A 20,861-nucleotide genomic window follows, 5' to 3' on the forward strand; every position below is an offset into this window, starting at 1 on the left:
ACAGCTGTTGGCTGTCTCGCACGTACAAAGCAGCTTTGCCGGATCAGCCTCTGGGGATGCGAATCCGGATGTGTTGCCGTCATCGTCACCATTGCCACGACGTCACAACCTAGAGCCGGGGCCGTCTGTCTGTCACAATCTGATACTGCTGCGACCACACGTTAATAGCGCAGTAACCGCGAAAAGTCCGAGCAACCCGCGGTAGCAATGAAATTTCGGCCATCATCGCACCAGCACGCAGCGTATTAGACGGTAAGGCAGAGTGAAAAGTGGCGACATATCGAACGAACTGTGCTCCGGCGGAGAAAAAAAAAAGCAAAAGCAGGCTAACGGCAGCATCCCGCCGGTCACAGGGCAGCCTACCAGAGGCACCTACTCGGATGTGATTTTTTATTGTCCTTTGTGCGAGAGCCTGGCAGAGCAGATGAGAAGAGTCTAAAGTAACAAAGAATCGCCCGGATCGGCTTTGTGGAGCCCAAGTCTGCGAAGGTAGAACGACTGGTGGTGGTAGTAAGCTCCGCTAGCAGCGCCACAAGAAAAAGGAAAAAAACTTCCATCGATTGCCAGCGGCGCCGGGGCCAAGGTTCATTATGACCGCGCTAAAGCCTAAATGATTAGGTACAGTAGGCAGCTGGCATTATCGGTGGTGAACGGATCGCCCATCGGTTTCGCAAAACAGCCCGCGTATAAGCACAGTTGGCACACTCGTGATAGACAGCTGAACTCCATCCATGGGCAAGATTGTGTTGCCCAAGGTTGCGTGTTTGGACAGTCGCCCGACACACACATATACGATACATGCGCACACTAGCTTGTTTGCTCATCAACGGCGACATGGGCGAAATGTCGATTGTACAGGTAAGGCCACACTGCCACAGCCCACCGATATCAGCAGGCGGGCGATTTTGTTGAGGACAGCCTCATCGATAAAGGGCCAGATTTGGGCGGAAGCCATTCGTGCGGCTGTCGTCAGACGCCTCATCCACATCGCCCGTTCAGCACTATTGGGGGTAAGAGATACAGCTACTAAGGGTCGAAGAGGGCTCAATGCCACGCACGAGTTTCAAGTGGTTTTGCATTCTCTACGTGTGTAAAACGGGGATGCTGGGTGGCCTGAGCAAACTGCAGCACGGGTCAAGATACCCTCCTAGTACTAAAGCTAAAGAATCTCAGCCTGTTGATTGCGACTGGTAGTTTCCGTGATATTGTCGCGCTCTCATCTACACGCCAGTCTATAGGCCGATGTCCTGGTGCTACTTGTCAGCGTTGTGCGCCAATTGCAGATTCGTGTTACCATTGCCGCTGGCATTGATTTAATTTAACAACAGCTCGTTCCAGGTACAGCTACAAACCTCCTCAGCGCCCTGCTACTTACAGGTACGTCCAGCATGTATCGCCAGACTCCGAGTTCTGGAAGCGGAATGGCGCAGGGTTCCTTGGCCGGCCAATCACCAGCCGCGGGGGGGCATCCTTGGAAATCGGGGCTGCAGCGATTGGGTGTGGGTGTGTGTCACTGTCAGGTTCCAGGAACGCCCCGCAGGTCTGGAGCAGCGACTGCAGAAGAACGTTTACAGGCGCGTGTTTGAGGTACCGCTACAAGTCAGATCTAGCACATACTCTTCGATTGTGCTGCGATGCCTGCCCGTAGTCAGTTTTACCCTTTCACAGGGCAAGCCTTCCGGGGGAGGAGTTAAAGGAGAGGGAAATATTATAGGAAACGAAACGTCCGAAGCTGGCAGCTAATCTAGCATAGCCGCATGGACGCATCGAGACTTGCCCTTGTCTCGATGCAGCCTAGGCGTCTCTGCTCCCGCACTAGCACCGAATAACATTCAGTCCGCTGTCCGCCAGAACGGGATGGGACGCTACAGCAATCTGAGCGAGGTACTTGTGCGAGTGCGGTGCGGCGCTTAGGGGACAGGTACCGGTACCCGTGGCGTACCCCTGCCCTTGGGTTCCTTTGTGTTGGCTTTCTGCTGCTTTCCAATTACATAAGTCAATTCACGTGACTTCGCGTGTTAGTCTTACTCGTGGCGACCCGACCCTGTCACATCTGCCTGGCAATAGCGCGCTTCTCTCTCCACCACCGATCCAGGTCAAAAGGCGCCGAGGATATGGTACGCGGATCATGAGATTGCTGACTGATACTTTTCTGTTTTTTCCCCTCTTTCCTTCGATGAATCTGTCTTCTTTGTAGGTGCATGTCGCCGCCTGCTTCCCCGCAGCCATGGAGAGCATGAGAGGTCTTCTGCACAAGACGAGCGTCCAGGAGGCTCAAGAGCGGCAAACGGGGGCTGTTGGACCGCCGCTGGCTGGCCAGAAGAGGAGCTGGTCGACGACCCTTGACGATGCAGACACGAAAAGCCTGCCTCTAATATCCGGCGCCGCGACTATGCCCATCTCGGCGCCGAAATCTCAGGGCCCAGTTCGGTTCCAGAAGGCGCCTCTTTTTTCCCCTCCAACTGCTACTCGGCTTTCTGCTAGCAAAATTGTGTCGATTGACATTCCGGAAAACCCTTCCGAATATACACAGCGACGTGTGTTTGCTGCGACCCCATCCTCTTCCATAGACGATGAGCTGGATCTTGCTCACCCAGTATATAATCTCCCGCCTCAGCTTGTTAATAACTTTGCTTCGCTTGGTATCAAGCAAATATACCCATGGCAGAAAAACTGCCTCAAGGGCCCCGGCTTGCTGACAGGTGCTAAAAACTTGGTGTATTGTGCTCCCACCGGTGGCGGGAAGTCTCTTGTTGCTGATTGTGAGCCATCTTGTCGTATCTGTCTTGTAGTCATGGGCTAAGTAGCTGATAATTTGCCCAGTGCTTATGCTTAAGAGGGTAATGGAGGAGCCCGACACCAAGGCCCTCCTCATTCTCCCATATGTTGCTCTGGTGCAAGAAAAGGTTCGCTGGCTGCGGAATGTAGTCCAGGGGCTGAGTGCAACTTTAGACCCTGATGTCCTAGAAAAGCGTAAGGCTACCAGCATCTGGCAAACTCGCCCCGATCAAGATTCCATCAGAGTTGTTGGCTTTTTCGGAGGCGGCAAGATTAGATCTTCATGGCAGGACTTTGATATTGCTATATGTACTCTGGAAAAGGTTTGCTTTCTGTACCTGGCTTGAAACCCAATCAAGAGATCTAACCTTCTTTCTCTGCTTCTAGGCGAATATGCTCATAAACACCGCTATTGAAGATTCTTCCATCTCTCAATTGCGAGCCGTAGTCCTGGACGAGCTTCACATGATTGACGATGATCACCGCGGATATCTCCTAGAGCTGATAGCGACCAAGCTCCTGTGCTTGGAGCAGCCCATTCAGATCATTGGCATGAGTGCTACTCTTCCCGTAGGTCCTATGCATTACATTCAATATACCGCGCTTTTGCTGAGTCTAAATTTTTTTTAGAATGCGAATTTGGTGGCCGGGTGGCTCAAAGCGCACTCTTATGAAACCAGATATAGGCCAATACCGATAGAAGAACACCTAGTCTGCGATGGGAAAGTCTACTATGTCGGCTCCAACGGTGCTTCGGCTCAAAAGCATCTAAAAGTCGATGAAATTTCACAGGGACAAGTTGAATTCACAAGATGGATTCAAGGATCCAGCCATAGGGAATTCCAAGATCCGGTTATGAACGCAGTGGTATCCTTGGCCCACGAGACCGCCGTGATGGGATACGGATCCTTAATATTCGCAGGGAGCCGAAGCATTTGTGAGGCAGACGCCCGTCTGATCAGCAAAGTAATGCCTCAGCCGGATGAATTGGATAGCGCAACGATGGACAAACGAATGGATCTCCTGAGCGAACTGCGAAGTCTCAGTACGGGGGCTGATCCAGTATTAGAGGAAACTGTCTTGTATGGCGTTGCATTTCACCGTAAGTCTTTTTTCCTTGACAATATTCCCCTAGATAGCAATCTGATACTAACTACAATTTTTATCAAAGATGTGTGTATACCGTTTCGCTCCCCCCAAGAAAGCACACGTTAGCTAATCTAATAGGCCGGCTTAACGAGCGAGGAGCGAGATCTCATTGCCGCGGCGTATGATGCTGGTACTCTCCTAGTGTGTGTTGCTACTTGCAGCCTAGCAGCGGGCATCAACCTGTGCGTCCCATATAAAAGCCAATGCTGTGATTAATATGACTGGCTAACCACATAACTAGCCCTGCGCGAAGAGTGATACTGCATAACGCAAGGATGGGACGAGACTTTGTTGGTCCCTCAATGCTACGGCAGATGAGAGGCCGCGCCGGAAGGCAGGGCAAATCACCTGTGGGCGAGACATATCTTTGCTGTCGCCAAAACGATCTAGAGCAGGTCTTGGATCTCATGTATGCGGATATTCCTGAGATTGCTAGCTGTCTCAACACTGAGAATAAGCGCGTTCAAAGGTAAGACAACTTTAATTCTGCTTCCAACTACCATTGCGTTATTCGCTGACTGCCCCTCTAGAGCCATCTTAGAAGTGATTTCCGTGCGCCTAGCGACCAGCCCGGAGTCCCTGACAGAGTATTTCTCCAATTCCCTCATCAGCTATACTCACGACCGAGAATTCGTGGAAGAATGCTTAAAATCAGGGCTGGAGGAAATCCACGACCTGGGCCTAATTGTCCATGATTCCTACTCCAGTTTCACAGCCACACAGCTGGGCAAAGCCATTGTGGCCTCTTCAGTTGATCCATATGATGGAGTCTTCATACATGCCGAACTTACTAAGACACTCAAGGCATTCGTGATGGATGGGGAGATGCATATCCTCTACGTCTTTACTCCGGTTCAAGATTTTGGAATTACACTCAACTGGCAGATATTTCGCAACGAGATGGACGCCTTGGACGACAGCGGGCTTCGAGTCCTTGGATTCTTGGGGATTAAACCCACGGCCGTCCAAAAACTGTAAGAAGTATCTCTTCAACTACGCTTCTTTCTCCATTCTATACGGCCCGCTAACACAAGGCCCCCTTAAGTGCTCAGGGAGCACCTCTCAGGGAAAACACCCCAGAAGAAAAGGAGCTGGCTCGTGTGTATCGACGTTTCTACCTTGCACTTCAGCTACGAGATTTATGTAATGAGATGCCGATACACATGGTCGCTCGAAAATACGACTCTCCTCGAGGCTCGGTGCAGACTCTTGCGCAGACTTGCCAGGGTTTCGCAGCAGGCATAATTAAGTTTTGTGAACATATGGGATGGGGGTAAGTCTCGATTAAAGAGGGCCCCCTCACTTCTCTATTATCCCTCACGACGTAGCTAATCTCGGGACTCGAAGTATCATGGCCGCTGCTCTAGAGCACTTCTCAGATCGATTAATGGCCGGCGCAAGGACAGATCTCCTGGCGCTCGCTAAGATTCCCTTTATCAAAAGCCGCACCGCGTAAGTAACATGTTACCCATCCCCGAGGGACACATGTAGTGTACTTACGCGTATTTCCTCCAGGCGTGTCTTTTGGGAGAACGGATACCGAACTGTCGGCGCCATTGCGAACGCTGATCCTAAAGAGCTGGTCCTTGTTTTGATGCAGGTACGCTTTCTTTTCGGACGAGATAGCCGAAGAAGATTGGAGTAAAGGTAGAACGATCTTGTATTTTTTTTAAACTAACAGTCTTTGACCCATCAGGCCCAACCGAATAAATTGCGAATCAAAGGAAAGGCTGATGAAAAGTACGAAGACAAGTTACTGGCCAAGGCGAATGTGATTTCTGCGTCGGCAAATCGACTGTGGCGTAAGTTTGGTGCATCTTTTCTTTCGCGATATTGGCCCACAACATGTATACTTGTTATGGTTTTTTGGTTAGCTAACTATCTATTGGCTTTAGAGGTACAACTACAAGCAGAAATGGCCGAGGAATAAGGCAAGGTAGTTTGTGTTTGCATATACCTACAGGCAATACGGCTATACTAGTAGGTACTTGTAAGAGGTGGATATAATAAGATTTTTCATAAAGTCACTTGAATCTACTCACATACGAGCATAAATGGTGGTCTTGCTTCGTTATATATCAGTATATAACCCTCCATTATGCCTTTAGTAACTCCTTGCTTTTCAAAAAATTCGCGATTTTAAATACATACACATACAACGCAAAGGATCAAATACAGCCACCATGACTGGCGAAACCGTCGAATCCTTGCGACGCGTCTTGGTCATCATCTCCCTGCTTTGCCACTGCTTCTTGTCGGTGAGCCGTGCAAATCTGCCGTTTCTGGCATATCTGGCCGTCTTCGTGATGGACGTTTGTCTGATCACGTCGATGGCATTGGATTATTTCGTGCCCGGAGAATGTTCGCGGCACTATTAACATTTGTACATTTGATATGTCCATGAGTATATAAAAACAACGAGCAAGGTGCGTTCTATTGTCCATCGCATAGGTACTCAGCTTCTTCCATTTTGCTAACATCTCATTCCATCAGCACAGCATCGCTTTAAAAGGAAAAGGCACCCGAGGTTTTTCGATCTCCCGCTTTTATGTTCGTTTTGAGCTATATAACCCCCTTCGAAATCACATATGCCGCAGCAAAGCCCCATCTTGATGGACTGGAGCAGAATTTTCTGATGAGAGGCTCATTTCAGTTTCCACCGGTTTTTTGGGACTACCAACTTTCTCTCTTAGTGGGCATGGAACCAGTCAATGTCACGGAGTACATTCACTCATATCAAAGGGGCGTTGGGCGTTATACAAGACGATTAATACAAAGCTAATCAATCCATACTACAATACTAAAGTTGGCCCGGCAAGTATCTTCTACAAACTCAGTGCATGCTTATTAGACAAAATGAGACCAGGTGTCCTCTCAGTCAAGCCATCTGATCTGCGCCTCCTCCCGAGTAGACTTTGCGCTCTATACAGATTTTCCTCCCCATCGGCCCTTTGTGTGGAACGAAACGCGTCGCTTGCGCAATAAATATAGCAAGATAGGCCTTCTTCACGCCCCTCTCTAAAAATAGATAATCGTATTCAGGATGTACTGTACTCGTCTCCACAAGCCCCAACTTTTTGTCGATTCTTGTATCGTCTAGTCGGCCAAGACATTCCTCAGCATGACCAAGAAATTCTCCTTCAGCTTGTGAACTTCAGAAACCGGCGGTTTCACAGGCTCTCCCGCTGAACGACGTAAGCGGTCTCGCCTCTTAGCCCGCCTTTGCCTCTCAGCTTCTATGGGGTCCAGATCATCAACCTCTTCTGCTTCAGACTCCGAACCGTCGTCATATGCCAAATCTTCCAGGTCTTCGCCATCCAGGCCAAAATCGGACGAACTAAATCCGGTCGGCATCATGTCGCTTCCTGGTGCACCTTCCGCAGCCATCTTCTGCTGTGTCTTGTCGCTGTGCCACTTCTTCCTCGCCTCTTGCCAGGCAATCAAAGCATCAATTTCAGCAACTGCCTTTTCCTTGTCGATGATGCCACTGCTGACACCACCCTCGAACAAGGCATTGACGTTCAGCGTCCCGTTCTTGGGGCCCTTGCGGAGGAACTCCAAAATGCCCTCTATCCACTCCATAAGTTGAGTAAAGAGGCCGTTATCGTGCGTATGGATCTCATGGACAAATTTGTAAAAGTTATGCTCATGCCTGGCGCACAGATCGATAAACGCTTGGACCGTTTGATTAGGATCCGCAGACGCATCGGCTTCTCTGCACTTCTCGATGACCTTGATCATGTCATCGATGAAAACGGCAAAATCAGTGACGCTGCCGTATACATTAGCCGACTTGTATACCCTCACGAGGGGCTCGTAGAAGATGGTGAACAAGTCTCTAAAGAGTTTCAGCGTCACCGACTCCTCAATCAGTTGTAGCAGCATGGTCTTATCTCTGTGTCGCGTGCAAAGCTTGAGAAGCTGTTTGAGATATGAAAAGAGCTGAGCACCCTGTTTCAGTTCTTCGTCAATGTTCTCGACAGCGTTGTTGAAAGCGACATATGCATTAAACAGTCGCTGGACCTGCTCGCCCGTCAATTCTGGCTCAATGAGGTCCGATCTCAAAATCACCACGATGATATCGAGGTCTTCATCTTCGGCTTGCCGACGAATTTCCGTCTTGACGTCTTCCGGGGCATCTGTGTACTTCTTGATCTTCTCGACGAAGACAGGATCATCAATCTTTTGATCCAGTGCGTCAATAGATCTCTGGAAGCTTCGAATACCATCATGCAGCGCTAGTGAAAACATGCGCTGCATTAAAGATCGAGCCCCAAAGGGTTGAGCGAGGAAAATGTCCAAGATTCCAGACATGACTGCCGCAGGGTTGGCAATGCGAATGACATTTTTGATGACGGTATACGGAACAAGGGAGTGGATACGTTTGGCTTGCGCAAACATATCCGCTGAGTTGTCTTCGGCTAAGAAAAGGTGGTATATGACGGCGGCAATTTCGATCCTCAACCATTCGGCGAATTTCCGATACTGAATGCTAAGATCGCCAATCGTCTCCTTTTCCTTAATCTCTTTGAATAGGAGTGTGAGGCCATTCCGTTCAACAATATCTCTTCGAAACCTATAAATCGAAGTGGTCAATAAATGATCGATCAGAGATGGCCAGGAAACTGGAGGATCACTAACTGTTCCATATACTCGTCAAGCTCTGCAGCTCGTCTTCTGGCAATTTCGTAAAACTCTTTTTGCTCTTCCATACGCTTCTCATCAAGGGCTTTTCGTCGTACTATGTCATCCACGTCCTCGTCGGTGGGCGTTATGGGATCGCCACTGAGGAATTCTACCATTGCCTTTGTATTGGCAACCTGAGGATTATGCAAAAGGGACCGTAAGAATGCGCGGAGGGATATTCTTTGGTTCTCTCGCCAAAGTACAAACTATAACTACGTCAGTCTTTCAACAATTCAGAGACTCTGCAAAGGTAGCATTCACTAACCTCCTTGTTTCCATCAGGAGTTGCAAATCTCGGGCTCAGCGGACCATCCACGGATGGTCGAGGGGAAGTTCCCTTCTTCGAGCGGCTAGATCTAGCTGATCTGATGGATCCTGTGCCACGCGCAGCTATTGGAACAGTTAGTATCATTTGTCGCCCTCGCTCCCGTCAAGAGAGAAAAAGCACCGCTGAATACATACCACTGGAAGCAGTTAGCAGCGACGACGCACCGCCGAAGTTTTGGGATTGCCTCGTTCTACGGGTCGATATAGACGACGCAGAGGAATCATCGGAATCGTTTGCCGCGCTGGTAAAACTTGTGAGCAGTCCGCTAGCTCTTGTATCTGTCTTATTCTTTTTCGGCAGCGTAGGCAACACCCTGCCAGGCAGCTCGGTGCGCAGTTTTCGGTGTAGCTTGCTGAAATCGCCATATCTACGCCCGACGAAGTGTTCCAGCTCTCCTTTCCTCTTAATTCGAAGAATGAACTCGGCGTGCTTGTGATATCTGATATTGCGCTTGACCGAGGTAACGCGAACTCCGGCAACATTTACGTCCCAGCCGTTGATGTAGTTTCCCTCGGGAAGGGTGTTCATGACGCCCCTATCAATAGCATTGCTGTCTACAATCTCGATTTCTGAAAACTTGATGCGCTCTTCGAATCCGGACGAGGTGGGGATGCCCGAGACCATCATCAGCTCAACGAGCTTCTGCGCCTTGATAGCCAGCTTCCGTCGCTTCGTCTCTTCCAAACGGTCCTCGGAAGAGGATATCTGTTTCGTCGCAAACGATTCGAGGAACTGCCATTTAAATGTTAGCAAAGAGTTTTATTCAAAGCCCGCAGAGCAGCAGCAGCCCTTGGGCAAAGATGGCAAAGATGGCGCAACGTACGACTTGGAGCTTGTCTTGCCAAAACTCCTTCTCCTTCGCCTTATCCAGAAACGGAAAGTCGCGGATATGCTTGACGAAGATGTACCGCAGGATGGGGAGCTCGGATTCCTGAGGAGGCACTTCGCCCTGCTCCGACTTGAACGGCGCGCCGAAGCGCTGCAACGCCGTGGGGGAATTGAGCTCGCTGATCTCCCATTTGACCTGGTCGGAAATGAGTTCTCTCTTCAAGTCTGTGCAGTATCAACCCGATGATTAGCTTGAGATTCAGCATAGAGGAGAAGCCTTTCAGCAGACGTTCACGGCTCAGCTGGGAGAAAACTTACAGTGCTCCTGTTTTCCTGTCAGCGCATTGCTCGACGTCAGCGCTGCGCCAGAGCCGTTTTCGCGAATGGGCAGAGAAACAGCAGCAGCAGCGCCATCGGGCAATCCTTCCTCGGGGGCTGTCATGGCGCAAATCTAGCCCGGCAAAGGGAGAAGATAACGAAGCGTTCCTGAAGATCAGGAGAAACAGGCAGAAGAAGAACGGGAAGAGGAAAAGTAAAGGCCTCGATCGCTCGCTCGCAGGTTCGAATGACGACAGATCTCCAAGGTCAGTCCGTTTCTGAGGCAGCCCCAGTTGAATTCCGGCGGGGTACTAAGCTAATAAAGTGCTGCCGTAGCGCGATTGTGCGGGTAAGCGCTGTATAGTAAGCTCGACGAGACGGACGGACAGCGGGTTCGCCTAAATAGCAGGGCGCAAGCAAAGCAAAACTGCCAAGCGCAAGTGCGATTGCGGAGAGGAAATGGGGAGAGAGTCGAGTTTTATTCAACGCCCACTATCACGTTGAAGGTGCTGAGACGTGGACGATGGCGGTGCCTGCGCAGGACAAGAAAGTGTTTCACAGGGAGAATATCAAAGACAAATCCTAGCAGTATCTGTCAAAGCACACAGCCTCCTTGGCCCCATATTATGGCCATCGCGTCTGCTGCACTTCTGGGCAGTTGCAGGGACCACCGCATGGGCGCACTCTGAGTGTAGCCATTGGCGGGCGCGGATAGCAGCATCTCTGGATATGACGTTGGTCCGCAGCGTCAAGCCACCTCTGTCGCTACACCTCAGTTGGAATCCAGTGGCCTATTGTACAGCTAGCTATAGGGGAGAAAAAGACAAGAAACGCCTATTTCCGGATGAATTCCATAGACTGATTCCATCGTCTCGAGGCTCAGAAACTCTCATCACTCTATCAAGTCTTTTCGAGGCATAAATCATAGCTTCAGCATGACATCACCGGCCCGCAGCCAAGAAACCTGGTCAAAAAATACAGGGTAGCCATATCGATAGCAGCAATAGAGAGTCACCGCCAAGATGCTCCAAGCCACATGCCGAGAACAAAAATCAGTCATTGAGTCAGAGAAACTTTCAAATAATCCTATATCTACCACTCTAGGCTGATTGCAGTGAATCTCATCCGTTAGCCCCAAGTCATCTACACCAAGAAGAAGAAAGGGAAGCTTAAAGGCCAAGTTGAGTTTAGGAGCGCAAAGAGGAAATGATTATTAATTTCGCCTAAAATGGAGAAATGAACATTCCTTTTCTTCTTCTTATGTTTGATCTTTTAGTAGTATTACGACCTACTAGACTTCTCCATCGACTTCTCCTCTGACTGAACTCCAATCCCATTTGCCATTGACTTGTCCAAGCGCCTGTAGAAACCCCATATGGCTGTGTGACAAAGTATGCCGGTTGACCGGACAAACCGCGATCCTTGGCGCCAAGTGACAGCTTGACCAACGACAAGAGACTTGCGTCCGGCCAGCAATACCTCGGTTTCGTTCCGGGTACCTGAGTGGGAAAGAGTCATGTCTTAGAATGGCCGACATAAGACCGGATATCCTTTCAAAATGCAGATCCTACGGAGTACTACATTACTTCTTCAGGTAATATGAATATGTGCATTGTGTTTATAGCTACTAGTATATACTACCACGCTTATTATACAAAAGTTCTATAACCAGCCTCGCCCTAAAGAAATCCCCATATGAAATTACCCTTTCTGTGCCTATGAAACCGTCTGAGGGTAACACGTAGTGTTATTAACTCCCCGCAGTAAAATGATTCTCAAACCGCCGACTCTTGAGCCAGATGCCAATCATCCTGTTCTCGCCGGGACGACCGACAAATGATTTGCAGTGTGGACGATAAAACCTGTCCTTAAAGACGGCCTACTTCACCGCTCCTCAGATACCCACATGCAGTGAACCGGTCTTGAGGCGTTACATGATGGCCTCGTAATAAGAGGCTCTGCTGTGCAAGAGATGCAATTGGGCAAAGAGCTTTCGTGGCTTTTGCACGCCCCCCCAGCCCACTGTTGCCCTCAAAAACCAACATCTCCCCATTTAGAGAGAGAGAGAGGAGCTCAGCTCTTTTGTTCAAAGGAAACTGCTGCAAAGCCCAATAGCAGAGCAGCTCTAAGCGCGCCGCAATAGTGGCCGAGTAGCAACGCGCACGACCCTCACTGCTTTGGCTGGTTCGCTCCACTGTGGCAGTGAAGCGGGAGGTGCACAAAGCAGTGCGACGTCTCCGCATATTCTAGACTAATGCGCCTCGGTGATGCCGACAAGTTGGTCTCGTGTGTCTAAGGCGTTTCCCGTCCCGGGCTATTGGCGTGTAAATCTTGATGGCGCAGCCTCACCCGATGCCTCCCAAGGGCCTTGGCCGTTTATGCGCCTTGGCGGGCAAGAAAAACAGTGCGATGGCTTCTGTGCGTATCGGCGTGTTGCTCCGTACAGTGTTGATGAACGATCCGACAATTCAACGTCTCAGTTGGTCAGGTTACAGTTCGTCGAATATGCGCAATGGCTCCTCGTCCGCTAGTGGTGCTTCCCATGCCAGCTTTGCCTCTGACCTGTCGTTGCTCCTGCTTGTGGGAAGACTCTGCCTGGCGTCATGATGTATCTCAAGCTCCGGCGTGGTATTTCTCCACACGCCCCGAGCAGCCGGCTCAGTGTTCAGTTCAGCGTTCTGGGAACTGTAGTTGAAAATCATAAAGAGGAGGGTAACGAGGCAAATAACAAGAGATAGCGCCGCCCAGGTGATTCTCAGCCGTTTGCGCGTTTTCTCCTGCCACGCCCTATCTGCGCGCTCCCAGCCCTCGACGAGTTTTCGGACCTTATCCACTCGCGCTGCCAGCTCGTTGACGCTTTGCCTTCCCTCGTTGACGCGACTCTGTAGAGCATCGATGGTGGACTTCTGTGAATCAAAGTGCCCGATGTTGTATATCTGATTTGTAATGTCCGTTTCAAGCTCTCGCGCCGCCCTGTCAAATCCCACCTGGAGGTCACACGACGCCTGCGCAAGATCCTTTAGGGCCTTGACCATGACCTGCAGGCCGTTCGTCTTTTCCAGCAGTACATGGTGAATCTGCTCTACTTGCTGAGAGACTTCGGCCGAGAAGTTGTGGAGGTCGACGACAGACTGCTTTAAACCGCTGAACAAATGAATTAGCATGCGAAATAGCAGACATGTGTATGCGCGAGTGTGTGTGAGAGAGAAGCTGCTTGTGTCTGTGGTATGTCGTGTCTTACTCGGTGTTGGGAGAGAGCTTCTCCTTCTTCTCCTTCTTCTTCTCTTGCTCGCCCTGGAGCTTCTCCTTCTCCTTGACGCCCCGTATCAAGTCCAGCTTGTCCTCGCCCAGGGACGGCGACAACAGGCTCGCTCGCCGGCTCTGGATCGGGCTGAGGATCGGGGTCACGGCCTCCGACCGCGGTACGTCTATCGAGCGCCGCATCGTCTGTGTCGACGGTATATCGGCATCATCCAGCGTCCTCGCGCGGTGGAGTTTGTTGGTCAAGATGACATCCGTCAGCGACCGCTGGACGCGATGCCGCCTGGACCCGGGCGGCAGCGTGATTGGAGCTGCAGGCTCCATCGGATTTCGGGTCGTCATTGCCGCTGGCTGGACCGCACGAGTAAGAAGGGGACCCCCTTTCTGGTTCAAGCATCGTGCATGCATGCATTATCCACAAAAAGCTGATGTGAACATGCGGCCGGAGCCAGGACCAATTTAGGTGGGGCCGCGGCCAGCACGCGAATGACGACAAAGCATTCACATGCCGCAGCTTGGGTGCTAGCAATCTACACGCTGTAATCTGCAATACAAAGCCGAATACAGCAATACAATGCGAAATGAAAATAATATCAGCAAGCATCAAAGTCATTGAACACTAGAAGTACTAATTTCACTAGATTCTGCACATCATCGCTTGTGTGCGTCGTTTCATGTTGAATTTGATTGCATTTCTTTCATCTTATGCTCGAAATATCGTCATTTCTACAGGTCTGTTTAAACCTTGTGCTACCTTAGTATAGTATCAATGTCCTCCCAACTCCATGCGATGCAAAATGTCCAAAAAAATGGAAATGAGGAAAAATCAGCATGCATATACCTACCATCGACCATGACCATCACCACCAAGGCATTTGGTGGCAACAGCACGTAGGATGCAGGGTAAATACAATGCCAACTGTTCCTATTTGTTCATGACCACCAAAAGCCAACGCAACTCGAAACAAAGCAATCCCAGCAAAGTCACACAAATTTTGGGTTCAGCAAATCAAGCACAAGGCCATGCTGGTATGAAGTAGAGCGCACCCTCAAGAGCTGGCCCCGTATTGCTGTAGAATGAGGAAAAAGCAAGACACGAGGTAAGAGATGCAGACTGCCACGAGTGCTGGCTGAGTGGCCAAAGTTGATGGCGGTGAGGAGATGTTGCTGCGACCCCCCGTCCGGCTGCGAGCTGCTTCCATGGCCGTGCTGCAGCGTGTATCCATTGTAAGCATTTCGCAAGAATCTGCATGACGCTGCCGATGCAATGTATGCCCATGTCCTTCGGCGTGAGCGTAGCTTTGCCTCATGAGTTGAGGAGCTTGTTTCGCTTCTCCTTGCGCTTCACTCGCTCCACTCGCTTGCGGTGCATCTTCTCGGCCATCTTCTCGTATCGTTCCTTCTCTTCCTTTCTTGTGCGCTTGTCTTTGATTGCTTGAATTCGACGCTGTAAATCTTGTGAGTAAAGTGGGCGGATGAAAAGAGAGCGTCTTCTCCAAAAAAGACACAGGTCACCACCACCACATACCTGGCGCACTTCCTCCTTCTCCTCCTTCATCTCCTTCTCCTTGGCCTTCATCTGGGCCATTGCGGCACGCTCCTTCGTCCGCTGTTCGTAGGAAGACAGGCCTTTGGTCGGGCGAAAAGCCTTCTTTGGTGCATGCCATTGTTTTCCTTGTAGACCCAAAAATGTTAGCAAAGAGCCATCGTTGATGATGAAGCGCAGGGCTGCACAGCGCATACCGTTTTTGCGCATGCCAAGCGGCTTTGTTGACTTTTCAGCCACCTTGTCGGTTGATCCCTCCATTGTGGACATCTTGTCTTGCCTGGATCCCTGGTGAACTGGAGATCAAGTGACGTTTGAGATTGTCGCTTCTCGCGCTGGTTCGTGAAGCTTTTCTTTTTTTTTCGTCTACTTTTTTTTTTGGCGCAGACACTTGCAGATGCGGGGCCAAGGCGGTGAGCACTGATGGCGCTTCTGTATTCTCCACCCCAGGGTCCTGGATCTTGATTAGGTACTCCGGAGCATATATGTTGCGTGGATTATCCTAACTGTGCTTATATTAGCTAGCTTCTTATAATTCGGTATGCTCTAAGTCTACTTAACTATAGTCTTTAAGTAGTTAGTATACTATATAAATGCAGGGAGCGCTGTCGAGACCACCAAATCCGGCGGAAACTGCTACAATTTTAGTGGGCTCTAGCATAGAGGGGAACCAAGCAACAGAGGTCGCGGGGCAGGTATTATATATACTAGTAGTACTTCTCTGCCCAGCTCCTGCACGCGTTCTGTGGTGGGACAAAGCGCACATGGGCCCATTTTTCCAGGGACCAGTTCTTGTCCCCTCCATCCGAGCCCCCAGCTCTGACATCGTTCGTCTTCCATCTTCCTGCTTCGCGCTTCCTGTTATCCACAATGTGCTCATCCAGCGTCCAGAAGTGGCCGTCGGGGGTTAGAATGGTCGGAATGGCCTCCCCGATTAAAGGGCTGCGAGGCCCTCTGCGCCTTGCGCTCGCTCACTTCTCTTCCTCGTCCTCTATCGGTTCATCCTCACACACTCATTTCTGTCAGAATAATCGCACGTTTCCACCATCGCAGGTTGTGAGCGTCTCCCGACGGCAAATGCTTAGGGTTACGTCAGAACGGCAATGCGCCCGTAGGCAAAGAAGGTGTCATAGGAAGTCTGTACTACAGTCATCGATTCGGGGAAGAATCGTAGATACTTAGGGACCGTTTCGTACCTAGTCCTTAGACAAGGAGGTCAAGCTTTAGTCTTGACCTGAATTCAGAGGCACCTTTCTTGTTGACTAGCTGTCCGTGTCACTGTTCCTGTTACAGAGCCAGCATATTGATTGGGCTAGCACATGGGATGGGCTGGTACATTGAATGGGCTAGCACGCGGAATGAACCCTAATCCCCTCCCTCTCATCTTTATCTTTGTATTTGCTCGTGAGGGTCTTGTTTTTCTTTTTCTTTTTCTCCTCTCCCTCTCCCTCTCCCTCTCCCTTACTCCAGTCCTCCTATCCTTTCTCGAGCATTGTGATTAACAAAGAGAAATGACCTTGCCACTGTCTTCGAGGTCCCTTGAGCGACCTGTGATTCTCGCAGTTACCTTGGGTAGCCGCCTGTCTGCTGGTAGTTGCTACGGCTGAGTCGCATCAAGAAAGCTTGATTTATGACTCCATACTCACTGCGATTGTCTACGCTCGATTCCACAATACAAAAGTTTCAGGATGTGACGATGGCAACCGCCGGACCCGAAACCGGCCTTCCCCATGGGTAGTAAGGGCGCAATGTATTCAACGAAAGAGTGATCGCTCTTATCATGATATCAAAAAAGCTGTGTGATAGCCCAAATTTGAGGCGGTGGGCACCCGATAGGAGATCCGATGTCGGGTGCTTCAGCTACCATTTAGCGTGCATTGGGTGCACTTGACCACCCACCACCCCTCATTGAGCTACCTGTACCTACTTAGTAGGTACGTAGGTACTAAGGTGGGGTAGGGGAATTGAGTCACTCTATTGGCAAGAAAAGCAAGAAAATTTGAAGCTTTTATAATTCCCCCTTCAACTCTTCCTACTGCCACATTCTCCTGCTGCCATTGTCTCTCTACGCTTCTAATCAACGCCGTACAAGATGTCTGACGACAAACGAGTCTGCCTGTAAGAGATACAATGTTTGATTTGGTGGTGCAACTTGAGCTGAGCTGACCTGTTCCAGTGCCTACTCTGGAGGTGCGTGCTACCCTCGCTGACCTCCGCCCACCACACTCTCCGACCTCTTCTCTCCGACCTCGAATCTTTTGACGAATTCTAATACAGCACAGGCCTAGACACATCCGTTATACTCCGGTATCTTATTAATGAGGTCGGTTTGTTTCGAGGCTTGGTTAACTTGACGAAAGCCTCACTTTTTGTCTTCTTCAACTCTGCTTCATATGGCTATTTTTTCCTCTCTCCTTTATCACCCTATACTGCATCATTCTTCCCATCATTATACTGCTTTTTACAAGTGTTTTTGGTTGCGAAGCATAGCAACGCTCTTGTCGGCTGTTTTTTCTCTCTGTTTCATCACCCTGTACTGCACCATTCTTTCCGTTATCACAACTCGACCAGAGCGATGGTGCCAGACGAATGATACAGGAAAACTCTGGAAATCATGTTGCTAATGTATTCTGTTTATAGGGCTACACCGTGGTTGCTTATCTCGGCAACGTCGGCCAGGACGAGGACTGGGCCGCCGTCGAGAAGAAGGCTCTGGCTCTCGGTGCCGAGCGCATGGTGATCGATGACCTTCAGCAGGAGTTCCTTGAGGAACTTGTTTTCCGTGGCATCCAATGCAATGCCATTTACGAGGACCGATATCTTCTCGGAACCAGTCTTGCTCGGCCAGTATTGGCACGCGCCCTCGTCCGCACCGCCCAAAAGTACAACTGCAAGATTCTCAGCCACGGATGCACTGGCAAGGGGGTGAGTCGAATCTACCTCCCAAATCTTTATTGGATCTCTACTAACTGCGAGTAGAATGAGTATGTTCTTGCAAAAACCATGGCCCTAGGTAGATGGCCACCCCATTTATATATTTGGTCCCCTTGATGGTATGGCTATACTAGGCCAGGAGCAGAGCTGCTGGCCGGGAGCAGTACTGGCAAAGACCAGGCTGCCGGTGAAGGTCATCACAGCTGCGAGGACCGCAGTCACAAAGGTCAGAGCTGCTGGTTAAGGTCATCATAGCTAGCTGTGAAGACCAGGACCGTAGCTGGCAAAGGTCAGCCTGACCTCTGCCAGCAGCCTTGGCAACCTTTCATCGGCAGCTGCGATCCTGACCTTCGCAGCGAACAATGATGACCTTCCGGGATCGGCTTTCACTCCCGTCTCTGAAGGCTCCCGGGACCCACACGGCGCCCGGAAGTTTCTCAACACCATCAAGTGGTCAAAATACATATATTGGATGACCATTTACTCGGGGTCAAACATCACAATTGTTACGGATGCTAACATTCATCAAGCCAGGTTAGGTTTGAATTAGCTTGGCGAGCACTCGATCCTACTGTGTCTATCATCGCCCCGTGGCGCATGCCGAAGTTCTTCAACCGCTTCCAGGGCCGACAAGACCTCCTGAAGTTTGCCGCCGAGAACAACATCCCAGTTTCGTCCTCTCCCAAGTCTCCCTGGAGTCTCGATGCCAACCTGGCGTAAGTAGTCTTTCAAACTAGAAAGGGACTTCTGGAGGCTTGTCAACTTAACGATGGCCTCCCTTTTTGTCTTCCTCAACTATACTGCTTTTTACAGCTATTTCTTCTCTCCTTCACCACCCTCTACTTCACCTTTCTTCCCATTACCATGAGGGAGTTCAAGTAAAACTAACAAGTATACAAGACATACCTCAGCCGAATCGGGCATCCTCGAAAAGCCCGAGATGGTTGCGCCCAAGGATGTCTGGACCAAATCTGTTGGTATGTAATATACTACACTGGCTCCGGTTCACCGCGGTAGACTCCCGAGCTAATTCTTGCGCTACCCAGACCCGCTCGATGCGCCCGATGTTCCGACCAAGTTCTCTGTCACCTTCAAGGCCGGCATCCCCGTCAAGCTTGATGTGGAAGGCGGTGAAACCTACACCAACTCAGTCGAGCTCTTCAAGAAGCTCAATGAGATTGCAGGCGCCAACGGCGTCGGTCGAGTTGATATCGTCGAATCTCGGTATTTTACTATCCCTGCCGCCATTATCAGCACCCCCCTCCCCCCAAGACTCGATCTTGTACTGACAAAATCACAAGCTTTATCGGATTGAAGAGCCGAGGCTGCTACGATGCCCCAGCCCATACGGTGCTGCGTCTAGGTAAGTGAGAATTCTACCCCTCAATCGATGAAGCTAACAACCCAAAGCCCACGTTGATCTCGAAGGCATGACCGTGGACTCCAAGGTTCGCGCAATTATGTCCTGGATCGGAAACGAGTGGTCCCAGTGCCTCTACAATGGTATATCTTCTTTGGATAATCTTGACGGTCCTGTCTAACAAATGTCTTAGGCATGTACTTCTCCCCCGAGCGTGAGCTCCTCGAAAACTCCATCATCTACAGCCAGAAGCATGTGAATGGCACAGTCAACATGATGGTATACAAGGGAGCAGCTCATGTCCTTTCCCGCTCTGCGCCGGACAGCAACCTGTACAGTGAGGAACAGGCAAGTATGGATACTCTCGAGGGATTTAGCCCAGAGGATACCAGTGGCTTCATTGCCATCCAGGCGATTCGCCTGGAGAAGTATGGCGCGGCCAAGATCCAACATGGCGAACCCCTGGTTTAGGGCGCATAGAGGAGCCGCTGCCTTGGCCTCTCTCTACTTTGATGAACGGGGAGGAGGTTTATAGAGGTGCAATAAAAGAGTGCTATGACTTGGGTGCAATTATCCTAACTCAGGGATAAAAGATGCAGTCAGAAATTATATAGCGGGAACTCCAAATTGGTCTATGAAGTCATGAATTACTGAATACATGCACGCACGCACTCGCTACATCGTAGTCGGGGGATCATATACTACATGTGTAGGTAAGGATCCATCCATCTATGTTGCCGACAATCTGTGTTGATGGCTCGGAGAAGACCTCTCGGAAGGATGGGCCTGTCTCCGGAGCCGCTGTCGCCGGTTTGGGCAGGCTGCTGCTCAGGGGATTGGACTCAGTGACGGTCCCCTTAGCGTCTTTGTTACTTGTGAGCTTTGCCATGCCGTTGCAGGAGCAAGTGGCAATTTATGACCCTACTAGGTAGTTAGAATATAAACTCCCCGGGAGCTATTCTGAGGAGAAGGTTGAACGTGAATGATGGTGACGCAAGCCTCGTAAGAACCTTCGAGTGGCGATAGCTTCAACTACACTTATTTCTATTTTTCACAAGGGAAAAGATTGACTCTACAGGGAGACCGCCACAAACGAACCCCCACTCCGCACAATTGCTTCCTAGCAGAAAATTAACCCAACCCACCAAGCTCTTCCTCATAAAATCAACTGAACAAGGAAACGAGAAACCGACCGTGAATGGTCCTATGCTGCCTGGTGCCTTTGCAAGTGGTGTATACCTGTGACCTAGTCCTCAGCATCATCCTTCGCCTCCACCAACCTGCTCCGCGCAGCACAGATTGACCAGTCAGATCGACCATCTCCAAACTCCCGTCTAAAATGGGTTATGATTTTGGCTTGCCGCATGTTGTTATGCATACATTCCTGCACAAAACTGGTTTCTTTCGGAGTTCATCAGCTGTTTGATACTCGCAATGAGGGGTCTGCTTCCTTTTTTTTTCTTCATCCTTGCTGCAAGTCTTCTTTTAAGCGAAACTGCAGTTATCGCCAAACCTTTCCCAGAACCTTTCATACATCTCATTCCCTTTGAAACCGGACTCTGCCAGTTCATCGGCTTTATTAAAATTTTTTTTTCTTAAAAGAATTCCTAAGAATATTATAAATTAATTATTATAAAATATACTTATAGTAAAAGTAAAATAAAAAAAAATAT

General features: G+C 50.0%; 5 protein-coding genes across 5 annotated transcripts; 2 read left to right on the plus strand and 3 right to left on the minus strand.

Annotated features, from left to right (window-relative positions):
* Positions 1-2,227: 2,227 nt before the first annotated feature.
* TGAM01_v209383 (DNA polymerase theta subunit) lies at positions 2,228-5,857 on the plus strand (the record flags this gene model as incomplete). The annotated part of the gene is made up of 12 exons (XM_024550544.1): positions 2,228-2,762; positions 2,824-3,101; positions 3,166-3,348; positions 3,409-3,840; positions 4,006-4,109; positions 4,169-4,396; positions 4,458-4,901; positions 4,973-5,200; positions 5,275-5,379; positions 5,443-5,527; positions 5,624-5,729; positions 5,823-5,857. The coding sequence occupies 12 exons, from the start codon at positions 2,228-2,230 to the stop codon at positions 5,855-5,857; spliced, it is 2,763 nt and encodes a 920-aa protein (XP_024404720.1).
* Positions 5,858-7,023: 1,166 nt separating this feature from the next.
* On the minus strand, positions 7,024-10,211 carry TGAM01_v209384 (hypothetical protein; the record flags this gene model as incomplete). The annotated part of the gene is made up of 6 exons (XM_018805796.2): positions 7,024-8,503; positions 8,569-8,819; positions 8,879-9,003; positions 9,076-9,673; positions 9,765-9,994; positions 10,088-10,211. The coding sequence occupies 6 exons, from the start codon at positions 10,209-10,211 to the stop codon at positions 7,024-7,026; spliced, it is 2,808 nt and encodes a 935-aa protein (XP_018660986.2).
* Positions 10,212-12,576: 2,365 nt separating this feature from the next.
* TGAM01_v209385 (hypothetical protein) lies at positions 12,577-13,690 on the minus strand (the record flags this gene model as incomplete). Its single annotated transcript, XM_018805795.2, has 2 exons — positions 12,577-13,231; positions 13,329-13,690. 2 exons carry the CDS (start codon positions 13,688-13,690, stop codon positions 12,577-12,579), a joined length of 1,017 nt encoding a protein of 338 aa, XP_018660985.2.
* A 964-nt stretch (positions 13,691-14,654) lies between these two features.
* TGAM01_v209386 (hypothetical protein) lies at positions 14,655-15,164 on the minus strand (the record flags this gene model as incomplete). Its single annotated transcript, XM_024550545.1, has 2 exons — positions 14,655-14,795; positions 14,877-15,164. 2 exons carry the CDS (start codon positions 15,162-15,164, stop codon positions 14,655-14,657), a joined length of 429 nt encoding a protein of 142 aa, XP_024404721.1.
* A 1,822-nt stretch (positions 15,165-16,986) lies between these two features.
* Positions 16,987-19,659, plus strand: TGAM01_v209387 (argininosuccinate synthase; the record flags this gene model as incomplete). Its single annotated transcript, XM_024550546.1, has 13 exons — positions 16,987-17,012; positions 17,071-17,084; positions 17,177-17,217; positions 17,535-17,819; positions 17,874-17,907; positions 17,968-18,054; positions 18,185-18,281; positions 18,359-18,544; positions 18,729-18,805; positions 18,875-19,052; positions 19,130-19,191; positions 19,239-19,331; positions 19,382-19,659. The coding sequence occupies 13 exons, from the start codon at positions 16,987-16,989 to the stop codon at positions 19,657-19,659; spliced, it is 1,458 nt and encodes a 485-aa protein (XP_024404722.1).
* Between the last annotated feature and the right edge of the window lie 1,202 nt (positions 19,660-20,861).

This window comes from Trichoderma gamsii (genome assembly GCF_001481775.2).
Source record: "Trichoderma gamsii strain T6085 chromosome Unknown Scaffold_45.2, whole genome shotgun sequence".
Taxonomy (NCBI): Eukaryota; Fungi; Ascomycota; class Sordariomycetes; order Hypocreales; family Hypocreaceae; genus Trichoderma; species Trichoderma gamsii.